Raw genomic sequence first — 27,075 nt, forward strand, 5'->3', positions numbered from 1 at the left:
GAATGGCAAGCTGGCATCTGATTGACTGAAGAGTATGATAGACCTGTGTGAGAGTAGACTTGGCAGGAAAGTCTCCAAAATAGACAACAGACACTAAGACAGACTAATAACCGTATTCCGTAACTGTTTGCATACAGAAATAAATTTATAAACAATAAGAAACAAATGAATGCAGTTATTGGGGAAATATTGCCCCATGTATTTATTTATGCAAACCATGATTTTTGAAGAGGCAAATGCATTTGAGTTCTCTTTAAATCACCTTTACAAACATATTTTCCCTTAGTGGTCCTAAGATGATGTGTTTTCTGTGAACTGAATATCTGTTCCAATCAACACGTAATCCTGTGCAAGAAACAATTTAAAAATACATATGATTACAGGGTCTCTTTAAATGGTATAAGCCACTCGTATATCATAAAATGCTATATTGACAGTATTGTTTTTAAATATCACAATCGTGGAAATGTAAGCTTACTTTAAGAACCTCAACTTGAGGGTTTACAAAGTGAACCTTCCCAATGGTGGATCCAAGTAAACCAGGAAGTGGAAAACCTTTCTCTAAGTGAGCTGAGAAAGGTTGATGAGTTTATGAATAAATATCATGCCCATGTTCTAAAACTAAATAATCATTCATTACACCAAAAAAACTTTTACCTTTAATAATGGGAAACACAATGTCTGTTATGACCACTGTTAGGAAATCGTGTTTTGTGAACTGTTGATTAGAATCATTGTTCTGATGAGACTTGATTTTATTTATTTATTAGTATTTATTTATAAACACACTTTTAATAATGACTTCTCTTTTTTTATATACCTTAAATCTTGTGCGGTTCATACTCACATCAATTCTGTTCAAGAGAATATACAGTTAGTATTAATAATTTCCTTTTGAGATCATTATCACGCTACACATATACTCACTTCTCAAGGGTTAAATCTAATACCAGCATATCCTTATTCACAGACACTTGAACACTGGCAATGGCTTTCTGTTGGTTGAAGGGAGATGTAAAAGTTACAATAGTTATTTAAATATATTCCACAAGCCAGTAATAACTGAATTTATACAAATTAGTCTACAAAAGTTTGCATACCCTTGGTTCTTAGTATTGTGTGTTACTTAATGATCAGTGACTCTTGTTTGTCTCGTTGCAGTGAAGCTGCTCACTGTTAATTATAAAATTAATTCTTACCAACAGTGGCTATATACTGTATGATTTTCAGATTCAGCTTTGACACATACAACAATTGAGGGAATTATATGTGATTATTACAAACATTCATTGGGTGCAAACATTCATTGATGCTCAATAGAACAACACACTATATTAATAAGATGAAAACATTTCACAATGATTTGTCTAAATTTTACAAAATGACTGACAAGCTACGCAATATTGCATTCATAATCGAAAATGAATGCGATATTGTGTAGCTTGTCAGTGAACTACGGCTCTGTGTAGTAAATGCCGCTCCATTTGAAAACAGGTGATGGACATTTACTACTAATCACAGAACCGGCTTTACTGATGAGACATGCATGACAAATGCATGCGATTAATCGTGCAGCCCTACTGTAATGTACCTTTGCAGTGCTACATACTGTAAATGCAAATGACCTTTGAAAAAAAAAGAAAAAAAAGAAAAGAAGAAAAAATATTACAGTGGGTTTGAGTAAATGGGGTGTGCAAACTTATGACCTCAACTGTGTATACATACACCTCAGCTGAATCAAGCCTCAACTGTCCCTCCTCAGTGACTCACCATATTGAGGACGAAGAGTTGAGTCGTTGTGTTAGATTGGACAGCTGTCACCGTACTGAAGAGCTGAACAATCACATTGTTGGGTTCAAATTTAATGGCAGGTTCCTTCACTGACTTTACCTCCAGCTCCAACTTCAGATCAGGGTATGTTTGAGAAATCTGAGAAAAAAAAAAAGTTTTTGCAATTGGTTTCATACAAAGATACTCTTAGTCATCTTCATTGTTAAATTTATATTTTGTGTTCTGTGTGGAATTATTTGGAAAAAAAATGGCAAACGATTCAAACTTGAGGAATGAATGCTCCAAATGTTGTGGTGCTGAGAAGAATTGAAGAAACAGAAGGCACCTATATTTAAAAAAAAAACTGTTACTGTTTGTGTCTGTTAACTTATGAATGAGTAAAAGATGGAAAACAGAAGATAAAATGATGAACAACACACAGTAAAATGATGATAATTGTGCAAGTCTTATGGTGGCTTCATATAAACATACAGTACAAATACACCCATTTACATTTGTAATTTAAACTGTAATTCATGCAACAAAAACAGATCAGCCACTTCTTTACACAATCGTTAAATAAAGTGACTATACTTGCAAATCTTAAGAACTGACAGCTTGTGTCATTTGAAGCTCACCATGTCATCAGTGATGTTGATGTTGAAGAACCCAGCGTCGTGGAACACCAAGAATGCGGAGTTGATGGTGAAGGCAGATATCGCAATGCAGTACATTTCGGTGTTCTGGGAAGCCAATGGTAGGAGAGCTGTGGGAGGGGAGGGGGGCTCTTTGCGCTGTTGAATGTTATAGAACACGCCCTAAAAATTGAGACAAACATCCAAATTCAGCTGTAAAAACTGTACATTTTGAAAAGAATTTACAATGTGTTTTAGATTAATATGATGTGTCAATTTCTGCTTTGTGCTTTAGATTTAACTATAACTAAATATGTTTAAATTTTACCTTTAAACCGAACTCAATGCTGGTTTTAGAGGTGACAGCAGACCTCAGCGAGTAGTCAATTCCAGCATATTCACTTATGTTGGCTATAATTTAAGGGTCACAACAAAAAGAACATATGATTTTGGATGTCATGAATGCTGTCATGAAAGAATCTTCATACTCATTGCAATCATTCGTTAATCATAGTACCATTCAGTGTTGCCAGCTTGTTGTTATATTCAGCAATGGCGGTTTTTAACGATTTGCAGATCTGAAACAGCAAATTGTATTAACTTATGATTAATCCCTGGTATTTGGTTTCAGTTGTAAACAGTGAATTATCAGCAGATGTCTTACCTGTTCTGCAATTTTGCCTCGCCCAAAGAGATTAATCAAGGCAGACATTTTCTCTAGAAGCCAACTGTACAGAAATCAAAGTGCAACAAAACTAAAATCTTAGTTCTTTGGAACACAGTAATTAGCTGTAAGGTATTACTAATAAATACTCTCTGGGGATACAAACCAGAACATTTTAGGATTTATCTCTTAATGTTTAACTCAGTTTGACCTCTTTTTAAATGTTATGTAACAACATTTGGTCACACTTTATATTAGGTGGCCTTAATTACTATGTACTTACATCAAAAATAAGTACAATGTACTTATTGTGTTCATATTGTAATGCAAAACACTTCTGCTGCTATTGAGGTGGGATATGGGTAAGGTTGGGGAAAGGTTTGGTGGTCTGGGTAAGTTTAAGGGTGGGTTTAGGTGTAAGGGATGGGTCAACAGTGTAATTATAAATGTAATTACAGAAATTAATTACATATAATGTTAATAATACCTTTATGTAATTACATAAGTACAAGGTAAGAACATGTATGTACACAATAAGTGTATTGTACCAAATGATTAATTTAAATGTAAGTACATAGTAGTTAAGGCCACCTAATATAAAGTGGGACCCAACATTTATATGGAGAACGTAATACCCAACATATATATATTATTTTGGATACACTTTATTTTAGTGGTGTTGTTACAGTGTAATTAAACAAATAAGTACTGAGTAATATTAATTATTATCTAGTTTTTTTATTTAACATATAGATATTTGCAGAGTAGCCTAGTATTACAGAAACCAGGCACATTTTGTAGGCACCATGGCCTATGTGACTACACTGTAAAAAAATGCTGTAAAAAAACGGCCATATTCTGACAGTAACATCCTGTTTTTTCATTAAAACAGTAAAATTCCGTAAAAAAATAATGAATTCTGGGTAATATTTGTTGTTTTCGAGAAAGTATCCTTCTGCAGTCATGTGAAGTAACAGCGCTCAGAGTCGACACTCAGAGGCTGTGTTTCAAATCACACCCTACACCCTCATTCACTATTCCCTACATGAGTTTACTAATATAGTCCACCTGACAGAGAGAATGAACACTAATGACTGATTTCAGCCAATGATGAACAGCTGCTGTGAACAAGCAGAATCACTGGAGAAAAGAGAAAAATTAAACTACAACTGACTTCAGCCACAGCCTTAGATGAAATCAACTGAAATAAAACAGCAGAGGATGATTAAACAACTCCACAAACAGCATTGCAGTTCGACTTTATTTCTGCCACATATTTATAAAATTACTTGAGAATTAATAGACATTTAGATACTTTATTGAAAATATTTTGTGTGACCTCACCATTATGGCGATCAGCGTTTACTTTAGTTGGGCTCTTGACCCTTGACTTTTTAATGTTAGATTTTTTTTTTGGTTGTTATAATTGTGTTAGTAAAAAACATACGTTATAGCAACAAAACACCCCAAAAAAAAAAAAAACTGTTGTAAGTAAATGTTTTTGGGTTGTACTCATCATGAAGTGGCCTGCTTCTCTGACCTTATTTTAAAAAGAAGTGGTACAGCTTTTTTTTAACTAGTTTCATGTTCTGATATGTGCTTTGATGCTACAAAGCAATCTATTATGAAAAATTGTAAAACATTTTATGCACAAAACCTTCAGCACTACAGCATAATTAAGACACATACAGACATCAAGAATCAGCATATGAATCTCAACAATGGCGAGTCAAAATCTTCATGCTGCAATGCATGCTGGGTACCAGCACAGTACAAAACTTACCCATGACTCCCAGCATGCATTGCGACATGAATAAATTATGCCACTGAATTGTCCTCTTATTTTCTCTAATTCTTTCTATTTGCTTTTATTATTGCTTTTGTTTTTGTGTTGAGTTTTAGTAGCGGGTTTTGTGATGTTCAGAGCTGATCTGTTTATTTATTTTGGTTGGTTGTCACCACTGTTGAGATTCATACGCTGATTCTTGAGGTGTGTGTTTCATAGCACTCTGTAGCTTTCTTTTTTTTTTTTAATTGTCAGTAATGTTTTTAACAATCTAACAAACTGGAGCAAAATAATGAGCAGACTGTTATTACATCATCAACTTTGTAACAGAAGACACTGGAAAGAAAAAAAAAATCTGTGAATATAACGTGTAATGATAGTTATGTCATTAACAAAACACAACTAACAACATTACAGATTTTGTTCTGGTTCTTTTTGCCATAACACATGTGCTTTAAAACACATGTTTACAACAGCCAAAGAAAAGTTAATGTTAAAAAGTCAAGGTTCAAGAGCCCAACTAAAGCTAACACTGATCGCCATCCTGGTAGTTTAAAAATAACTTGCATTTCTGTGAACTTCTGACAGAAATAGCATCAGTCTGGTTAGTAATGTGTGAAGTAATGCTGTTTTAGGAGTTGTTTAATCAGATATTGAGAGATTTAATGTCTTCTTTATTTCAGTTGATTTCATCTAAGCTGTGTCTAAAGTCAGTTGTAGTTCTTGTGTTTCTCTTTCTTCAGTGATTCTGCTTGTTAACAGCAGCTGTTCATCACTAATGCACAATCATCACTTAATCACAGAATTATCTCATTAACTTCACTGATTCATTGTTACTCTAACACTCTGTAGTGTGCACACATTACAAGTGTTCATTTAAAACTGAGGATTTTGTCGTGGACTTTAAAGGGTTAAAGATGTAAGAAGAGAAAAAAACAGCATGAAATGTAATTTAACAGCAATGAACTGTAATTAATTTACGGCAACAAACTGTAGAAAAACAGTTACTTACTGGCAACCGTGCTGCCAGTAGATTACCGTTAATTCAAAGAAAAACAGCAGTTTACTGTAAAACGTAACAGTCAGATTAACCAAACTAAAAAAGTTATTTTTACTGAAATATTAGTGAAGGTCCACAGAAAACAGTAATGCAAAGTCATGAACTGATAAGGAGAGAAAATATTAATCTGAACTGTATTAATGTGTTTTTGTACAAGAGAGATCTGTTAGTTTAATGTAGTTTTGTGGGTCACCGTTGTGCTGGAGAGTAGAGCCTGTGCGTCAGTCAATGATGAGCCACAAACACTGATGTTCTGCTGCTTTATTTAAAGACAGTAACTGAAGAGTTGCTTAAGCAGCGATGATCTTTTTGTTACGTGCTCCAGCATATGTGCTGTAGCTGATGATGAACTGAAGCAATTTGAGTTTAAGACATGTTTTTAGTTATTTAAAGTGTTTGCAGTTTTATACTAAGAAATATATCTTCTCAGTGGACTCAAATGATATAAGTTCACATTATTAATGCCATATGAATACTAATATTTTAAACTCGAACTGTTTGAACCAATTGGAGCAGAGTTCATTTCCATGGTAGTATAACAGTAACATGCTGTAAAAATGAAAAGCTGTAAATTAACGGTAGAGGGCTGTAAATTAAGGGTACATTACTGGCAACTCTGCTGCCAGTACATTACTGTTATTTAACGGCACAATTTTTTACAGTGTATGCTGTAAAAAACCTTGAAAGTTGCATATTTGTAATACTGTATAATGTCAAGGACTCGCCAGGCTCCACCATCATCCAATCACAACACACACTGTCACCAAAGTATTGATCTGTTGCACCTGTCATCAATAATCACCTCATCATCACACAGGTACATTGGATACCCACTTTGTCTGGTCTCATTTGAGAAAAGGACCCTTTACCTGTTCTCCCGAATCTCTTGTGTATCTTCCAAGTAACTTCTGCATCTTCAGTCTGTATCCCTTCATGATTACAAACATTCTGTGACCTAAGCTGCCGAGGTGTGTGCTTCTCTGGCTCCCTGTCATCCACCACAATCTCCTTCACCATATTAATGGACTCAGTTATCTACTTTATCCTGCCTCATTACTATTTACCATTCCCTGTCTGTCCATATTTCAACGCTGCAATAAATCCACAGTTTATACTGTTCATCTGCTTCCTCATCTGGTATTTCGTAAAAAAAACATTCATCAATGACTAAAGGGTACAAGTATTAATCAAACTATTCTATTTTGCAATGTGCACATTCTTGAAAGATTGGAATAAATGTGACCCTGGACCACAAAACCAGTCTTAAGTGTAAATTTTTCGAAATTGAGATTTATACATCACCTGAAAGCTGAATATATAAGCTTTCCATTGATGTATGATTTGTTAGGATTGGATAATATTTGGCAGAGATACAACTATTTGAAAATCTGGAATCTGAGGGTGCAAAAAAAAAATCAAAATATTGAGAAAATCGCCTTTAAAATGGTCCAAATGAAGTTCTTAATGCATATTACTAATCAAAAATGTTACAGTATTTTTACAGTAGTAAATTTACAAAATATCTTCATTGAATATGATCTTTACTTAATATACTAATGATTGAAGAAAAATCTATAATTTTGACCCATACAGTGTATTTTTGGCTATTGCTACAAATATACCCCAGCGAGTTAAGACTGGTTTTGTGGTCCAGGGTCCAGCTGACAGGATTCCACCATTAAAAAGAAGCCAGAAGGTAATTCATTGTGGCAAACAAATGAAATGAAACCCTCGGAAAGAACTCGGATACACATTTATTGGTAATAATTACTAATGTAACCTTGGCTCCCTGAGATAATGGGATCAAGTGTTGCGTGGAATCACACTCAACCCGAATACTGAAGCCTGAGTTGTTAACACTTGTGCACATGCCCGTAGCCAGGCTTTGAAAATTAGTAAGGTCTGGGGTATGGTTAAGAAATGCGCTATAATAACCCCTAAACTCATTCTAAACACTTTAAAAGAGACAGACATGTAGATGTTTGTGAAAGATGTTTTCTCTGTTTTAAAGGGATGCACATTGATAAATCATACCATATTTATTGCATCAAAATCAAAACTTTACTATAGCGGTGGATAATTTTATCAGTTGTTTATTATGCATGCAACAACTGTTATAGTTTTCATTAATAACCACTGCAATATATATGGTAACTTTGTCTAGTGCTCTAATGTATGTTTTTAGCGTAATTTTGTGAAAATGTAACTACAATACTGAAAGAAATAGCATAGACTTCTTCATGGCTAGTGTTTGCATATTCCATTTCATTCTGTAACCTACTTGTTCTACAGATCTGTGCACAAGTCTTAGGCCTAAATGCTTTTTGATAGCGTTGATAACGTTTCTGACAGATAATAACATGATGTTTTTTGCGTTTTCCTTACCGAATATGATATCCTGTCCATGGGCTTTTTTGATTACTGTCAGTTTAAGTGCCAAATATTGCTATGTAAAGAAATAAAAACCAAAAAAATTAAATAAACTGAAAAATCTTTTGTAAATAAGATAAAGATATCACTAACCCTAAACTTTCTAAAGTCTCAAATGAAATAGACTGCCTGTTTAAGTTGGTGCTGAATGCCATTTAATCAGAATCTTTCGACTGAGAAGCAGCAACATGGCAGGGCATGCGATGCTTGTCCTCATTATCTCAAGGAACCAAGATTGCATTAGTAATGAAACTGTTTTTCACGTTGCGTGGAATAACACTTGGGAAACGATATACCTAAATGATATATGCACAGAACAGAAGCTGTTCTACGAGGTAAGCCCTAGGGTACCACCATGAGGGCCCTAAGAAACATAGGCTAAACAGCGAGGCTCGGGTCACCGGCCGGAGCACTCACTCAAGACAGTCTAGACTACTTACTAGGGGTGCAAGGCAATTAAGCAGACAAGATCCATGACTGAAGGGCAGGGATGGATGCCAAAGGGAAGTTCTCGCTTGAGAGAGATGTCTTTCTTCAGCGGACTTGACCAAGGAGCTGTCAACGACAGCTGTATCAAGTCAGGGAACCACGAATGGTTTCGCCAGAGTGGAGCCACCAGTAGGACTGAACATCCAGTCTCCTTGATCTGTTTGATGATCTGCACTCAGGATCGCTGCACTCTTGTAATGAGAACAGCACGTTACTGTGAGCACAGCCTCTGCATGGGCTTGCCCAAAAAGGCGGCATGCTCAGAGTGCTCGTCAGAGGAATGCAGGAATGCCCTGCATGAGCCACCTCCATGACGTGGCATTTTGTAGTAAACGCCGAGTTTCCCCCAAGCGTGATTCCACACAAAGTAAGAGACCATTTCAAAAGGGAACTGTGACTCTGCGACTTGAGTAATATTTGACCAAGAAGAGAAGACTCTCTCCACGAAAGTGCTTACTAGGTTTAACGTTATGCTTTGGTTTAAGGCTAGTAGCTATGCATCATTTTCTGCCATTACCATAGTTAGCTTGTAACATTTGTAACTACTCCACGTTAAAATAAAGTGTAGCCATTGGTTTTGAACATACTGATCCTTTATTTGCTAGTTATTAGCCAGCTGCTATTTGTGAAGTGGTGAGCAAAATAGTGTTACCTGAATCTGCTTTGAAGTTTGACTCGGAAACTCTCAACTATGGCTGTACATTCATTTATGCTGATTGTTGGGTGGCCAGTTTCATCACTTTTGACTGCAACAGCAGCGCTTATGGAAACTGTACTTGTAATCAGATCAAACGTCCCACCATCTTGTCTGTGGAGTAGCAAGGAGATCAGTGCATTATTTTCTCTCCAAAAGCCTCATTTAACAAATTACCTTCATGTATTAAGCTCTCTATATGTGTCTTTCCACAGCTGTGTTGAGGCTGCTCTGAACAGGCACTGTACTACCACCAGATTCTGTGTAAAGGCATAATATGTACGAAAACCACTTTTGCAATGTAAAGATAAGTGCTAGCTCCAATGGCCATACCTACCATTGAGGTCCTCATTGTGTATTTTTCCGAGGTGCATCATAAAAGTCTTGAATTAATAGTGCTTGGCAGTATGACCTAAAATTTATATCATAGTTTTTTTCAAAATTATACCGGTCTCACTATATATGACGGTATTTTTTTTCCTCATGCATGACTGGGTGTTAACCACATTTTCTACTGATTGAGAGAGGAAATACTGCAGTAGATTGACTTAGAATTTGTTTTCATTTTAACCGAAGATATTATTTGTCATTTAGTGTTTCTATAAAAAAAAAAAGTGAAAAGGAAAAAAAAACTAAAAATAATACTGATAAAATAACAAAACTACTATGAATTCTACTACTAATAACAATCTAAAACGCACTAAGGATTAATGAGCTGCTGGGTTCATGAATAATAAACAGGTTATGTGCGTTCACTCGAACTGATTTGCTGAAATCAAAACAGGGATGATAATAGGTGAGTGCCAGCCAATGAGATTGTCGTTTGCACATTAGTTCCGCCCGGAGAAACCGGCAGTTCTTAAAAGCTGAAGAACTGACCGTTCGCAAAGAGCTTGATTGACAGGCGATCTGACCAATCAGGGCTGCGTTTCCCAAAAGCATCGTAAGCTTAAGATGACCGTAGCTCCATTGGTTTCAATGGGTCTACGATGTACTTAAGCTTACGATGCTTTTGGGAAACGCAGCCCAGAACACAGATATTATGTGCTGCCGTTGCTATCTGCCATCTTACCCAACAGCTACGGCCAGTCTCCATAGAAATCCATCATTCATTACACAGAACTGTTTAAACGAGTCTTTTTTGAACTTCACTAAACAAATGTGCGTGTGCCACGCAAACCAGCAAAAGATAAAGAAGCAAAAATGTAGGCAATGTGGCTGTTTGACTGGTGACGGCGCTGTGCTTATTCCATTCATTCGTGTATCATATCGTAGCCTATAAGATTTAAATCATTGCCTTTTAAATCTACACAATTAGTAGAATGTGTATGATGTATTATTTTAGTTGATATTACTCTTGCCAAGCTCTGATTTCTGAGTTGTAACAAATATGTTCAAGGAACACATGATTACAACAACCAGAGAAAAAAAAACAACTAACACAGAAGTCAAGGGTCAAGAGCCCAACTAAAGCAGACACTGATCTCTAACATGGTTACTTCAATTGAAAATAAATCAACATCTAAACCTTAGTTAATTCTCAATAAGATCTTCTGTAGATGTCTGACAGAAATAAAGTCAGTCTGGTTATTAATAAGTGGAGCTGGTGATGCTGTTTGTGGGGTTGTTTAATCAGATTTTGAGAGCTTTCATGTATTTTATTTCAGTTGATTTCATCTAAGGCTATGGCTGAAGTCAGTTGTAGTTCTTGTGTTTATCTTTTCTTCAGTGATTCTGTTTGTTAACAGCAGGTGTTCATCACTAATGCTCAATCAACACTTAATTAATCACTTAATTACTTAACTGCAGGTTTTAAAACTTACATGGTTTAAACCAAGGGAAATTGGTTTACTCAAATGGTTTGAGTTACCCTAACTTGTCGGGTTTTACAGTGTATGGTCATTAAGACTTTTAGACATTAAGACAATTTCAGCTTTGTTGAGCACACCCCAAATGTAGTCCAATCTCAGCAAAATTTGGTTTGTTTCCATTTCTCATTAAGGAGAAATCAAAATCTGTACTCAAAATTTAAAGGCATAGTTCACATAAAAATGAAAATATATCCAGTTATTTTGGCTTGCATCATCCAGAAGTGTTTGCATTCCGTATTCCCTTTGTCTGTTTATTGTGTTATTTTTTTCTAAATATTTTTTGATTAACATTAGTGATATGAACATTATACTTACATTTTATTTGACCGTACTGTCCAGTTTCCAGAAAGGTAAAGGTCGGCACTCTTAATATTTATACTGACTCCAGTTCCAGCAACAAAGTTCACCACTGATTCAAAATTTCCCAGATTTTGAATCTTAAATCTGTCAAGAATACAAATACTAGAGATAAACAATGCTTAAAGGGTTACTCCACCCCAAAATGAAAATTTTGTCATTAATCACTTACCCCCATGTCGTTCCTAACCCGTGAAAGCTTCATTCGTCTTCGGAACACAATTTAAGATATTTTAGATGAAAACAGGGAGGCTTGTGTCTGTCCCATTGACTGCCAAACAATTTTCACTGTCAAGGTCCAGAAAAGTATGAAAGACATCATCAGAATACGCCATCAGTGGTTCAATCTGTATTTTATGAAGCTACGAGAATACTTTTTGTACAGAAAGAAAATAAAAATAACGACTTTATTCAACAATTCGACACCGTAACATCACCATAGCGCCTTTTTGGAGAGCATCCGCTGGACGCACATAGCGTATGCAGTTCTGTGTCAGTAGCAATGGAAGGATGTGCTGTTTTTGTACAAATCAAAGCGTAAATATGCGTAGAAGACGTATCCTTTCATTGCGGCTGAATAAAGTCATTATTTTTGTTTTCTTTCTGTACAAAAGGTATTCTCGTAGCTTCATAACGTTACGGTTGAACCACTGATGGCAGATGGAGTATTCTGACGATGTCTTTCATACTTTACTGGACCTTGACAGTGATAATTGTTTGGCAGTCAATGGGACAGTAACAAGCTTCCCTGTTTTCATCCAAAATATCTTAAATTGTGTTCCCGAAGACGAACAAAGTTTTTACGGGTTTGGAAAAAACAGCGCATCCATCCTGACATGGGGGTAAGTGATTAATGAGAACATTTTCATTTTGGGGTGGAGTAACCATTTAATTTGGAAGTCAACAAAATTTTATTTTGCAGGAGAACATTGTAAGGTCTGGTCTCTGGACTCACCCTTTAGCAATATACTGAACTTGACCAATCACAGGTATCTGTGCTGTACCATTTATCTCTGGAATTTCCATCCCTATGAGTGTCTTCTTAATGTCAGTGATTGCAACTGCCAAAACAAACAAACAAAAAAGCTTCAAGGCGAGGTTTTTTTTCTGTACCTCCTTTATTATGATATCTCTATCCTTATTCAATGAGAGGTTACATGTAAGCATTATCTCTGTCCCTGCAGTGTTTGAATCAGATTACTGAACCACATATTATTAAAAAAAATCCATAGCATCATTGTAATAAAGTCATATTCATAGTTTTTAGTCACGTTACTGGCTTGAAGACCTGGAGGGCAAAACATCCATAGAACTGCAGCGAAAGCCTGTCAATTTTCCACCCATTTCCATGCCACAAATATTTAAACAACTCTCAAAAGAATAAATCAAAGATATGTGAATAAAATGCAAGATTTGGCCATTTTCAATCCATAAAGCATCCACCCCAATATTTCAATCACTAAAAACAGCGGGACATTCTAAAAAGTTTAATGTGAAAAACACTTATTAGTGCGTTAATGTATTAAAAACAGTGATATTAAAATATCAAATTCAGTATACAGCTTATATAGGCAAACAGATGAGCCCGGAATATAACTGCAGTGCGCTAAATGGTTAAGTGTTTTCTTTATAATGGATTTCTATGAGGGGAAAAAAATTTAAACTGTGAAACTTTGCACATTGCGTTTATATTCTGGGTTCATCTGCTTACAATATATGCATCATCAATAAGGTGTATATTAAATTTGGCCTTTTAATATCAGTGTCTTACTATATTACTACTTAAAGATTCCCTTTTTTCCAACAATTTGAAACCAACCATAAGCCTTTCTCCAAGCTATTAAAATATCCCATAGCACAGCCATTGGACCAGTTTCTCTACCTCACACTATATATTTAAATATTAATATATATATATATATATATATATATATATATATATTAAATATGAAAAATACTTTAAAAATCCACTCTCTTGGCTGGAAGTAAAAATTATAACTATTCCAAAGGTAGGAGCAGATACCGATCCCATAAATTATTATCCTATAACTTTGACAAGGTGCTTATACAAAAACAATGATCAGTTAGACTGTGTAATTGTCACGAATTCGGTCTGTGGCCTTCCGCCCAATAGCCACCAGAGGTCGCCCTTCCTTTGAATTGATTCTTGCACTACACTACTGTTGCATGTCACCCACGGACTACAGTACCCATCATCCATTGCACTGACGACACACACACACACACACACACAGCTGATTGCACTGATCACACAGCTTACTTAAACCATGGACTTCCTTAGTCAGATCACCGAGTGTTATCTGCATTTATCTCTCTCCTAGTGATAGCAACCTTACTGAGCCATTCCGCGTTTTCTGAAGTTAAGTCTAGCCTAACCTTGTTTATAGTCTGTTTCATCTGTGTCCTGATCCTTGCCTGGTTTATCTCGTCTCGTCTGTCAGCCGCCTGCCCTGGATCTATTGTCTGTTTGGATTAACCCTTGTCTTGCCGTTTCGGACTCTGTTCGCGCCTTGCCTGGATTATCGCTCTCGTTTTGGATTACCTCTCTTGTCTAGCCCTCTCGATACTGTTTGCTGTTGTTTGACCGACCCTGCCTGTATTTTGACCATGTTTTACAAATAAAGCTTGCACTTGGATCCGCATGTCTCACGTCTCGTCTGCCTCGTTACAGAATACTCAGCCACTCGAGGATCCAGCGGCTTTTCTAACGGACCCTGGTCAGGTATGGACCCATTCAATCAGCTGCTTGACCTGTGTCAAGAGAGTCTTTGAGGAGTACGTCACTGTTTTGTGTGTTATCTGACAAGGCACCTTTTGATGAGGTTGTATGAAAAGACATTTTTCGTTTCGGACTAAGTGAGACCGTAAAGTCATGGTTACCTGAAAGAAAGTTTAATGTTTAAAGGATTTTATGGACTATGCTTTGCTGTGTGCTGGCTCTTTGTTTACTGTGGGTGTCACGGAAGAGGTACGCGACACCGGGTCTGTGACTGAGATGGCGGACGCACCATAATGCACTCACAAAATGGCGGACGCAACAACGCACCGTCATTTCTCAGCTGATCTTTGTGAGCCAAGTCACATCTCAGCTGTTCACCCAGAGTCACATCACGTCACAGCTGATCTGCCAGAGACTCGTCACGTCTCAGCTGCCAGAGCCTCCTTACGGCACAGCTGATCTGCCAGAGTCTCGTCACGTCTCAGCTGATCTGCCAGAGCCTTGTCACGTCACAGCTGCCAGAGCCTCCTCACGGCACGGCTGATCTTCCAGAATCTCGTCACATCACAGCTGATCACCCAGAGTCACGTCTCTTCACGTCACAGCTGATCACCCAGAGTCACGTCTCTTCACGTCACAGCTGATCTGCCAGAGTCTCATCATGTCTCGGCTGATCTTCCAGAATCACGTCACAGCTGATCTGCCAGAGTCTCGTCACGTCTTGGCTGATCTGCCAGAGTCTCGCCACGTCTCGGCTGGTCTTCCAGAATCTCGTCACATCACAGCTGATCACCCAGAGTCACGTTACGTCACGTCACAGCTGATCTGCCAGAGCCTCGTCACATCACAGCTGATCTGCCAGAGCCTCGTCACGTCACAGCTGATCTGCCAGAGTCTCGTCACGTCTCTTCTGATCTGCCAGAGTCTCGTCACGTCTCGTCCGATCTGCCAGAGCCTTTCCATGTCTCGTCTGACCTTCCAGAACCACTTCATTTCATGTCTACCACTCCAGAGCAACGTCCTGTTGCAGGTGTTATACTGCAACCCTCCACTGTCCTATCAAGGGAACCTGTCATCAAGCATCAGAGGTTGGCATCCAGCGTGGTTATCTCCAAACCTAATCACTCCAGTCCGCCTGCTCATAAACTCATTCCCCTCTCCGAAGTGCTTCCCATGATGGAAATCGCTTTATAATAATAATAATAATAATAATAATAATGTTTTATTTTTATAGCGCCTTTCAAGAACCCAAGGTCACTTTACAAAGTAATACAAGCAATTGGCAAACATAATACACCAAACAATCAGAAGGAACAATCATACAAACAAGTGTTGACAACAAGGAACTACAATTAATTAAAGACAAGAGGTCTCGCAATCATATGATGAAAGTTGATGAAAAGAAAAACAGAGAGGCAGAAGAGTTATTTGGAGAACAATGTGAATAGATGAGTTTTAAGTTGAGACTTAAAGGTCTGGAGAGAGGAGGCAGCATGAACATTATGGGGCAGCTTATTCCATAGCTTAGGGCCCATAATACAGAAAGCTCTGCCACCCACCGTAGAGAGTTTATACTTGGGCACAACAAGCAAGTTATCATTGCTAGATCTGAGAGTCCGTGCAGGAACATATGGTTGCACTAACTCGACTAGGTATTGAGGTGCGAGGCCATTATGGGCCTTATAAACTAAAACTAAGAGTTTGAACTGAATACGTTTGTGCACAGGAAGCCAGTGAAGTTGGTGGAGGATGGGAGTGATATGCGCAGATTTTTTATTAAATGTAAGGACTCGAGCAGCAGAGTTTTGTACCATTTGGAGACGATTAATAACTTTGGCAGGTAAGCCGCTAAATAAGGAGTTACAGTAGTCCAATCTAGAGGTTATAAAAGCATGAATAATAGTTTCAGCATCTGCAAAATTAAGTGAGGGACGTATACGAACAATATTTTGCAGTTTGTAAAAGCATGATTTAACAATCTGACCAATGTGTGAATCAAAGCATAGCGCAGAGTCAAACAACACTCCCAAATTTCGCACAGTTGTTGAGGGCCTAATCTGGACACCATCAATATCTATGAAGATGTCATGCTGGGAGGAGCTCTGAGATTTAGAGCCAACTAGCAGGATTTCAGTTTTGTCAGCATTTAGTTGTAAAAAGTTATCTCACATCCAGGTTTTAAGTTCTTGAAGACAGAAAACAATAGAAGGGGGTGGGCAAACTGAGCTTGGTTGAACTGTAAAATAGATTTGAATATCATCAGCGTAACTATGAAAATTGAGACCATGACGTCTGATAATCTGACCCAGTGGCAGCACGTAAATGAGAAATAAAAGTGGACGAAGTATGGAACCTTGGGGTACACCACGGGAAATAATGGCAGTCCAAGATCGATTCTTATCTATCCTAACAAATTGCTGTCTATCCGATAGATATGATGTTAGCCACTGAAGAACAGCACCATTGATACCTATAGCAGATAGTCGAGAAAGAAGTATAGAGTGACAAACAGTATCAAAAGTTGCACTCAGATCAAGGAGAACCAGGATACTGTGGGCACCTGAATCAGAAACCTTAAGGAGATCATTAACCACTTTTAAAAGTGCTGTTTCTGTACTGTGAGAGGGACGGAAACCAGATTGAAACTGCTCATAAAGATTATGTTTCTCTAAATGAGACTGCAGTTGTGCTGCAACTACCGTCTCTAGTATTTTAGCAACAAAAGGGAGGTTTGAAATTGGTCTAAAATTGTTCAGATCTGTATTGTCAAGTCCAGGTTTCTTAAGGATAGGGGTGATGGTAGCTACTTTTAGGTCTTGTGGAACATAACCAGTGGCAAGAGATCTATTTATTATATGAGTAATAGGCTGGATGAGTGAAGGCAAAAGGGTTTTGAGTAAGTATGTTAGATTTGATAATCAGTTGTTCAACCGCAGATATATTTTTGGGTAAGAAAGTGTTGAGTGGCTGACCTATCAGACATGGAGAAAGGTGGGGAGAGACAGATGGGGAAAAATCTTGGTAAATGTTATAAATTTTACATAAGAAAAAAGACTGAAAGCTTTCACAAACACAGCTTCATGTTGCGTTTGGGCTGCGTACACCACCACAGAACTGTCCGAGGTGGCAGCGTCCACTGAGATGTCTCCAGAGGTGGCGGCTGATGCTGCTGAACCTCTTGGGGTAGTGACGCTCGCTGCTGGGTTCTCCGAGGCGAGGGCACCCACTGCAGTCTCTCCACAGGTGGCAGCACAGCTGCAGAACCTCCGGACGTGTCAGTGGTATCCACTCACCAACTCTTGTCCTATCCTGTCACGGCTATGGAGGCCACCTACGAATCCTCGTCTTGCCCTGTCATGGCTATAGAGGCCGTCTGTAATTCCTCGTCTTACCCTGTCATGGCCACGGAGGCCGCTTTAGAACATTTGTCCCGCTCTGAACCGGCTGAGGAGGCTATCTCTGAACTCTCGCCCCGTTCTGAAACAGCCATGGTGTCTGATTTCGAACTGTCTGTCTTGCCTGTCTCTGTCAAGGAATCTAAACCTGAACTGTCTGTCTTGAAGTCAGAAACTATAAATGCACCCCATATTTGTCCTGTTAATGAAGTGTCGTCCGCCGCAGTTCAAAGAACAAAACGCAGTGCCAGAGTTTGATTCCAGAGTAGGTTTTATTTTTTTAATGGGATAAAACCGAAAACTCGTTTGCAAAGGAGTTCTCCCGAATGCTCTTTGTCTTTCGTATATATACTCAAAAATTAACAAGGGGAGGGGGTTTCTATATATTGAACCACACGTTTACCATTCTATATTTTGCTAGTGTACGTAATTCTATCTGTCCCATAGGAGAGAAGACCACCCTGACTTTGTTATGGTAAAGGGGGAAAAAAGCCTCCTCCTCATTTCTTCCAGATGTGCTTTGCCACGTACACATTTTGACACAAAGGCCTTCAGAATATATTGGCAGATTCAACAGATACATTTTTGGCAAAATTCACCTTGATTACGTCTAAGTAATTCTGATTAATATCAATAAAAATCTTCTACATTTCTCCCTTTGAGACTTCATTAAGTCTCACAATTTGTTGTGAAGACTGAAAACACATGAAAACACTTAAAAACACATTCAAAACATAATACATTGAATATTCCAAGAAACAATAGTTCGGATCCGTTGATCTTCAGCCCAGATACTTTGCGCATCGTAGAGGGCCATCCTTGGGCAGAGGTTAGGCTAGCACTTACACCCAGGATATGGCTCATCCTTACATCTCTTTTTCATAGTCATCCGAGTCGCTGGATCCATCATCCGAAGTTTGCTCATTTAAGATCAGCTTGTTTAGCAATCCTTCATAATACTCATCCAAGTTTCTTTCTGTGATTATTCGTTGGTTGTTTGGGACTTTTATCATCTCCATTTGTTTCACAGTAGCATTGACGACCAATGTTCTTAATATAGGTAATACACAACAAAATAATAAACCTCCTATCATTATGGCAACTCCTAAAAACATTCCTAGTTTAGCAAACCATGCTCCCCAAGCTCCCAACCTTAGATCAAACCAATCCCACATTTTCCTGTCTGTCCCAGCATTAGTTTTAAGTTCAACCCTTAAGTTTTTCAATTTGGTCATTACTTCTGTGAATGCTCCTTCTGGAGCAGTATTATTTGGTATAAAAGTACAGCATTGATCCCCAAACATAACACAGACTCCTCCCTTTTCAGCTAACAAATAGTCCAAAGCTATTCTGTTTTGCCATGTCATTCGGCTTGTTGCATCTAATTGTTCTCCTAAAAGTGATAAGGCGTCATCAGTGTAATTAATAAATCTTTGCTGGTTGTAATAGATATAATTGATCCATTCTGTATTTTTATTTTGCGCAATCCAAATGAATATTGATTCAAATCCTGATTTAACTTCGTCTCTTGCTTTAAATTCATAAGGTATACCTCTCGGTTGACCAATTGAATCTATATAAACTGCAGGGTCTTTTTCATAAGCTCTTCTCGATCTAGATTTCCCTTCTTTTGTTTCTCCTTCATCTAAAGAGATGTGACTCATTTTATGTGTCAACATAACCCTAGTACATAATCCTGACCATTTTTCTGGCAATGTTGTCAAAAGGCCATATTCTAATCCACACATCCACCATATGTCTGCCAATGGAATATCAATGTCATCAAATATAGGTGGTGGGCCCTCTTTTACCACTAAATAGTCAACTGTGCATCGCGGTATTTGCCGTATTTTGCTACACTTTCCTTTAAATCTTCCTACGTCAACATTTCCCTTTTTCTCATAACATTCAAATTCCTGATCTGCCATTAATTGTATTCTTCCTTGTGGCTTTTGTATTTTTGTTTCTTGTATGATAGGCCATTTACGGGTACGTTCACATTGCAATTCAGTAGCTTCTCTGTAAATTGTTGTGGATTGGAGAAACTGGCACCAATATGGGCAAAATGCCATTTTTTGGGTACAGTTTCTAAAGACATTTATCGCTTTACCTCTTTCAATAAAACATTTACCTCCCATTTTTAATACATCTAACCCCATTACGTTTGACAGTCCTGGACATTCATCATCATGAAATATTTTGCAACTAGAACTGTGTATAGGTATTGGTACAATATATAAAATCGGTCTTGCTTCAAGGCAAACTATGCAGTTTTCCCATTCTTCTTTTTCGGCTGTGTAATTTACCCATTTATACCAACTATTATCTTCTGCCTTTTCCCATAATATATCTGAATTGCCTTTAATAGTGATGTTATAATTGTCATCTGCAATGTGTCTATTTTGTCTAGATATTTTTTCCTTCTCTACTTGTGCTTGTTCATTTTGGATTAAGTTAAAGTCACTGCTAGATTCATTTGCGGGCTGAAAAGTCAATTCTTGGGAAGTCTGGTTGCTGTTGGTTACCTCTTGTGTTTGTAACTGAAGGGAAGTCTGATTGCTCTCTTTTGGTGGAGCTTGGATTTGCATTTGTTGAGAAGTTTGGTTGTTTTCTATTATTGTAGCTAGGGGTTGCATTTGGTGAGAAGTCTGGTTGTTTTCTATGGGTTGAGCTTGGAGTTGCATTATTAGATACATTAAGCATAAGAGGATCTCCAAACACATTGTCTGTTTCGTTCCCTTCCCTCTCCTGTTCCTTTGACAGGACGACTGGAACTCCTTGTGAAACCTTTTCTGTGCTGTCTTTTGTTTGCACTTCATCCTGTGTTTCAGGTTCCTCCTTGTCACTTTCTGTCGCATTGTCTACCTGTCTGTTTTCCTGCCTTTCTGGCTTTTTCTTGGGAACTCTTGTGCAGTGGTTTAGATGATACCAAGTTGTACTGCCCTCCACTTGCACTGCTGTCGGAGTTGCTCTCACCACTGTGTACGGGCCTTCTCTCCTCGGCTCATTCCATTTCCTTCGGAACACCCTCAGATATACTTGGTCACCTGGAACAACTGGACACGTTGTCTCCGTTTCCTCGCTCGGCTCTTTTCTTTTTTACTGTAAATAGATAGCTTTATGTATGGCAGTTAGTTTCTTCATATATGAACGAAGTTCCATTTGTAACTGCTCTAGAGGCGGTCCTTTGTAGGGACCTCTACAATGTGGCACTGGCATAGGCCGACCTGTAAGCATCTCATGAGGTGTTAAATGCGTGGTGCGGTTAGTTTGCATGCGATAGCTCATTAGTGCTAGAGGCAAAGCATCAATCCAATTAAGTTTAGTACTTTCACATATTTAGTTTATTTTGGCCTTGATAATTCCATTCATTTTCTCTACCTGTCCTTGACTTTGAGGATGGTAAATGCAACCTAGTCTTTGTTTTATTCTTAATTGTTGCAACACTTGTTTTACCGTTTTTTGTATGAATGCCGAACCATTATCTGAACTTATTTCTGATGGTATCCCAAATCTAGGAATTACTTCTCTTGTTAGAAATTTGATTACTGTCCCTGCTCCTAGATCTGCTGACGGTACTGCCTCCACCCATTTGCTAAATCTGTCAACGATCACCAACATGTATCTTTTACCTTGTACCCGCTTTATCATGTCCACGTAGTCAACGACCAGATGTTTAAAAGGCCCATCCGGTACCGGTATATGCCCTATGGGTGTCGTTATCCCTTTTCTCACATTGTACTTTGCACAAATTTCGCATGTAGACAAGAATTCATCCACTGTTGCATACAAATAAGAAGACCAATATCCTTGCTTTTTAATTTTTCTTACCACTTCCCCCCTTGCGCAATGGTCAAAACCATGCGCATCTGCGATAAGAATATTCAAAAGTGAAATTGGCGCCACCATGTGTCCTTCATGTGTACGCCAAATTTCTTGTGAGTCTTTTTTGGCCCCCCTCTGGTGCCACATTGACTGTTCGTAAGGGCCTGCTTGTTGCTGAATTCGAATTATGTCATCCAATTTAGGTTGAGGTTCTATAAGTACTACAGGTGTTAATACTGCTATTTGACATCCAGCAGCCTTTTTAGCCTGTAGATCTGCTGCATTGTTTCCCTTAATGACATAATCATTTCCTTTTTTATGTGCTTGACATTTGATTATTGCTAATCTTTTCGGTAGCATCATAGCAGAAATTAATTGCCCTATTTGATCACCGTGTTGGATGGGAGTCCCATCACTCTTTTTGAAACCTCTTTGTTTCCACACGGCACCAAATAGGTGACATACACCATGAGCATATGCTGAATCAGTGAAAATGTTAGCAGTTTGTCGCTCTGCTAACTGACATGCAGCTGTAAGAGCTTTCAATTCAGCCAATTGAGCAGAACAAGGTTGTACACATTGCTGTGATATTACTGGTACAAATTCTTTCTTGTCCTTCTTCATCACTGAATATCCTGTATGAGTTCCTTCATGATCTCTAAAGCTAGAACCATCTACAAAGTAAGTGACTTCTGCTTCAGAAATGGGTGTCGACTCAAGATCTGGTCGTAATCTGGTAAATGGCAATGACTCATTCACACAATCATGAGGTTTTCCTTCAAAAGACAAAGGGATCAAGTCAGCTGGATTGACTGTATGACATTGCTTAATAGTTACGTCTGGATACGTAAGTAATGAGGAATAGGCCAAAATTCAAGCCTGTGTTAGAACAAATTTTCCCTGCTCTAACAATTCCACAGTTTTGTGATGAGAGTAAATATGAATGAATGAATGAGGCATTTATATAGCGCTTTTAATGTGTATTGCAATACACCCAAAGCACTTTACAATCATGTGGGGTGTCTCTCCTCAACCACTTGGATGATGCGACGGCAGCCACAGGACAACAGCGCCACTGCACTCACCACACACCAGCTACAGGTGGAGAGGAGAGAGTGTCATAGAGCCAATCAAGTGGATGGGGATTATTGGGAAGCCATGATAGACAAGGGCCAGTGGAGGGAATTTGGCCAGGACACCAGGGTTACACCCCTACTCTTTACAATGAGTGTCATGGGATTTTTAATGACCACAGAGAGTCAGGACCTCGGTTTAACGTCTCATCCGAAAGACGGTGCTTTTTTACAGTATAGTGTCCCCGTCACTATACTGGGGCATTAGGACCCACACAGACTGCAGGTGAGCACCCCCTGCTGGCCTCACTAACACCTCTTCCAACAGCAACCTAGTTTTCCCAGGAGGTCTCCCATTCAGGTACTGACCAGGCTCAGCCCTGCTTAGCTTCCATGGGCAACCAGTCTTGGGCTGCAGGGTGATATGGCTGTGGCTGGGTTAATAGTTACTGGGTACTCCATAGTTATTGTGGATGCTTTTTCATAAGCATAATATACTGCCGCTAGGCCCTGTTGGTAGCATGGAGGGTATCCCTGTGCAACATTATCCAGCTTTGTGCTGTAATAAGCTACAGGTTGTTTTTTCCTCCCACTGCAAGTTTCCTGCATTAGTATAGCTGATGCATACCCATCATCTCTGTTAGACACATAGAGGTGAAACATTTTATTATAATTGGCTGTTCCTAGGGCAGGTGCCTGTTGTAATTCTTTTTTTATTGTTTCAAATGCCAGTATTGCATCTGTGTTCCATATTAATGGATTACTTAGATGCTGAATCCCTGCCTGTTTCATCATTTCTCTTAATGGTCCTGTTTTTACTGCATAGTCTTCTATCCAGTCTGAACTAAAGCCAGTCATTCCTAAAAAAGTCATAATTTGTCCTACTGTTTGAAGCATCAGCGTTTTACTTATACCTTCTAATTGAGAGGGTGCTATAGCACGTGTGCCATAGGCAATCAATCTTCCTAAGTATTCAACTTGAGGTTGACAATACTGTATTTTATCTTTAAAAATAAAATACTTTGTGTCCTCCCTGAGCCAATTTTGTTAAGACTTTAATTGAGTCGCTTTGACATTGTTCTAACGAAGAACTACAAACGAGTAAATCATCTACGTACTGTATTAGCGTTCCATCTATTTCAAGATCTTCTAGATCGGCTTTTAGCACTTGATTGAATATATGTGGCGAATGCTTAAATCCTTGAGGAATTCTTGCATAACTATACTTTTTTCCTGCATAGGTAAACGCAAACAGGTATCTACTCTCCTCTGCTAATGGCACGCTGAAGTAGGCGGAGCAGAGATCAATTACGGTAAAGTATTTAGCATCAGGAGGGACGTTCGTTAGTAACGTGTGTGGGTTTGGCACATCAGCTGGCAAATCTTCAACTATTTCATTGATTGCTCGTAAATCATGAACAAGACGCCATCAGTTTTTGTCTGCATTTAGTATAGGCATAATTGGAGTGTTACAGTAACTAGATGTTTCTGTTAAAACTCCTGCCTTCACTAAACCTTCGATATTGTCTTTTATGCCTGCCTCAGCCTCTGGTTTCAAAGGATATTGTGCTTTTCTGGGTAGACGTGCATCTGGCTTAAGTTGAACTCTTACTGGATTAGCTGATTTTATTAATCCTACATCAGTATCATGTTGTGACCACAATTCAGTTGGTACCTGTCTCTCCATTTCCCTAAACAATTCAGTCTCAGTATTGTTTAGTAATTCAGATGTTGTGGTCATCTGTGTTAAATTCTTTTGACTGATTACTACTTCCTGTGGAATACCCAGCAAACTGGTTGCACACAAAATTTTGATGTAATTTTTGTCAGCTGAATGAAAAATCAACGGATGTTCTGTTGATTCCCATTTGCTCTTTCCTGCTTCTCTCATCATTGGTCCTAAATCTTTTGTTTCCCAGTTTTTTCCTACACACTGTAAAACCCAACAGTTAGCGTAACTCAAACCGATTGAGTAAACCGATTGCCTTAAAAACCTGACAAGTTAGGTTAACTCAAACCGTTTGAGGAAACTTATTGTCTTAAAATATTTAAGTTTTTAAATCTAACAATTATGAGTGCACTGAACTTATTTCAGTTGAGTTCACTAAATAAGATATATGCTCAACAAGTCACGGTAACTCAAACCGTTTGAGTAAACCAATTGCCTTAAAAACCCAAGTTAGGATAACTCAAACCATTTGATGAAACTTATTGTCTTAAAACTTTTAAGTTTTTAAATCTAACAATTATGAGTGCACTGAACTTATTTCAGTTGAGTTCAGTTAATTGATTAATTAAGTGCTGATTGAGCATTAGTGATGGACACCTGCTGTTAACAAACAGAATCACTGACAGAAAGAGAAACACAAGAACTACAACTGACTTTAGACACATGCTTAGATGAAATCAATTGAAATAAAATACATTAAATCTCAATATCTGATTAAACAACCCCACAAACAGCATCACCAGCTCCACTTATTAATAACCAGACTGACTTTATTTCTGTCAGACATCTACAGAAGATCTTATTGAGAATTAACTAAGGTTTAGATGTTGATTTGTTTCATTTGAAGTAACCATGTTAGAGATCAGTGTCTGCTTTTGTTGGGTTCTTGACCCTTGACTTCTGTGTTAGTAGTTTTTTTTTTTGTTTTCTCTGGCTGTTGTAGTCATGTGTTCCTCGAACATATTTGTTGCAACTCAAAAGTCCAGAGAAAATTATTGGTAGTTGGTTGTTATATATTTATAATGATGATCATCTGTAAGTGAGCTGATCTAATTGAGAGTGAAGATAGGCTCATTGTGTGTCTAATCTCTGATTAAATGGGTGTTGTATTAATTATAGTAAAAGCGATTCTAAGAACCACCAGCTCTGTGACAGTCAGTTAGTAGAAAGGACTTTCTAAACAGTTTGTCCACAAAAAGTTTTAATCTATGTTACAAACTAGATTCACACAGACATCAATAATCAGCTTATGAACCTCAACAATGGTAACCATTAAAAAAAAAAAAAAGTCATGCTGCAATGCATGCTGGGTAATATCATAGTACAAAACTCATCCATGGCTTCCAGCATGCATTGCAGCATTAATTTTTTTTGATGGTCACCATTGTTGAGGTTCATAAGCTGATTCTTGATGTCTGTGTGAGTCTAATTTCTGCCATGGATTCAAACTTTTTGTGGACAAACTGTTTAGAAAGTCCTTTATATTAACTGACGGTCACAGAACCACAGGCTCTTAAAATCACTTTTACTATAATCAATACAACATCCATTTAACCAGAGACTAGACACACAATGAGCCTATCTTCACTCTCAATTAGATCAGCTCACTTACAGATGATCGTCATTACAAATATACAACAACCAACTACCGATCATTTTCTCTGGGCTTTTGAGTTGTAACAAATATGTTTGAAGAACACATGATTACAACAACCAGAGGAAAAAAAACAAACAACTAACACAGAAGTCAAGGGTCAAGAGCCCAACAAAAGCAGACACTGATCTCTAACATGGTTACTTCAATTGAAACAAATCAACATCTAAACCTGAGTTAATTCTCAATAAGATCTTCTGTAGATGTCTGACAGAAATAAAGTCAATCTGGTTATTAATAAGTGGAGCTGGTGATGCTGTTTGTGGGGTTGTTTAATCAGGTTTTGAGAGATTTAATGTATTTTATTTCAGTTGATTTCATCTAAGGCTATGGCTGAAGTCAGCTGTTGTTCTTGAGTTTCTCTTTCTGTAAGTGATTCTGTTTGTTAACAGCAGGTGTTCATCACTAATGCTCAATCAGCACTTAATTAATCACTTAACTGAACTCAACTGAAATATGTTCAGAGCACTCATTATTGTTAGTTTTAAAAACTTAAATGTTTTAAGGCAATCGGTTTACTCAAACGGTTTGAGTTACCCTAACTTGTCGGGTTTTACAGTGCATATATCGCAATATGTGGGACAGAATCAGTTACATTGAACCATTTTTCTACAAATTCACTGTTTGGAATATTTAAAGCTGCTCCTTGTTTACCTATTATGATATACTCAGACACTGTCTCGACTTTTTGACCTTTTGTTTCTTCCTGCCATTTCTGTTCTATTTTTTCATCTCTGTCCTGATCATAGATCATTGTACAATGAAATTCTGATTTTGTTAACCGTGCTTCAGGAATCTGTGCTTCAATAAACTTTCCCCATTTGTTTACTGTTTGTCTCACATCTTGTTCTATCTGTCCTATCCAATAGACATTCGCTTTTGGCTCTGTAACTACCATTTGCA

General features: G+C 38.0%; 1 protein-coding gene across 5 annotated transcripts in view; it reads right to left on the bottom strand.

Annotated features, from left to right (window-relative positions):
- Positions 1-209: 209 nt before the first annotated feature.
- LOC131534257 (bactericidal permeability-increasing protein-like) overlaps positions 210-27,075 on the bottom strand; it is a 56,152-nt gene continuing 29,286 nt past the window's right edge. For 2 of the 5 annotated variants that reach the window (XM_058767037.1, XM_058767034.1), the window contains 14 exons: positions 12,712-12,817; positions 11,715-11,861; positions 9,487-9,642; positions 3,070-3,133; positions 2,923-2,983; positions 2,734-2,816; positions 2,409-2,588; positions 2,057-2,116; positions 1,771-1,929; positions 928-995; positions 821-854; positions 658-718; positions 479-570; positions 210-345 (listed from right to left, as the gene is read on the bottom strand). In XM_058767037.1, the coding sequence (XP_058623020.1) occupies positions 292-345; positions 479-570; positions 658-718; positions 821-854; positions 928-995; positions 1,771-1,929; positions 2,057-2,116; positions 2,409-2,588; positions 2,734-2,816; positions 2,923-2,983; positions 3,070-3,133; positions 9,487-9,642; positions 11,715-11,861; positions 12,712-12,817 (1,325 nt within the window). In that variant the 3' untranslated portion in view covers positions 210-291. The remainder of the gene's footprint in view (positions 346-478; positions 571-657; positions 719-820; positions 855-927; positions 996-1,770; positions 1,930-2,056; positions 2,117-2,408; positions 2,589-2,733; positions 2,817-2,922; positions 2,984-3,069; positions 3,134-9,486; positions 9,643-11,714; positions 11,862-12,711; positions 12,818-27,075) is intronic. The other 3 variants (XM_058767036.1, XM_058767035.1, XM_058767038.1) reach the window with 2 other exon arrangements.

The sequence above is a fragment of the Onychostoma macrolepis genome, chromosome 25 (genome assembly GCF_012432095.1).
Source record: "Onychostoma macrolepis isolate SWU-2019 chromosome 25, ASM1243209v1, whole genome shotgun sequence".
Classification (NCBI taxonomy): Eukaryota; Metazoa; Chordata; class Actinopteri; order Cypriniformes; family Cyprinidae; genus Onychostoma; species Onychostoma macrolepis.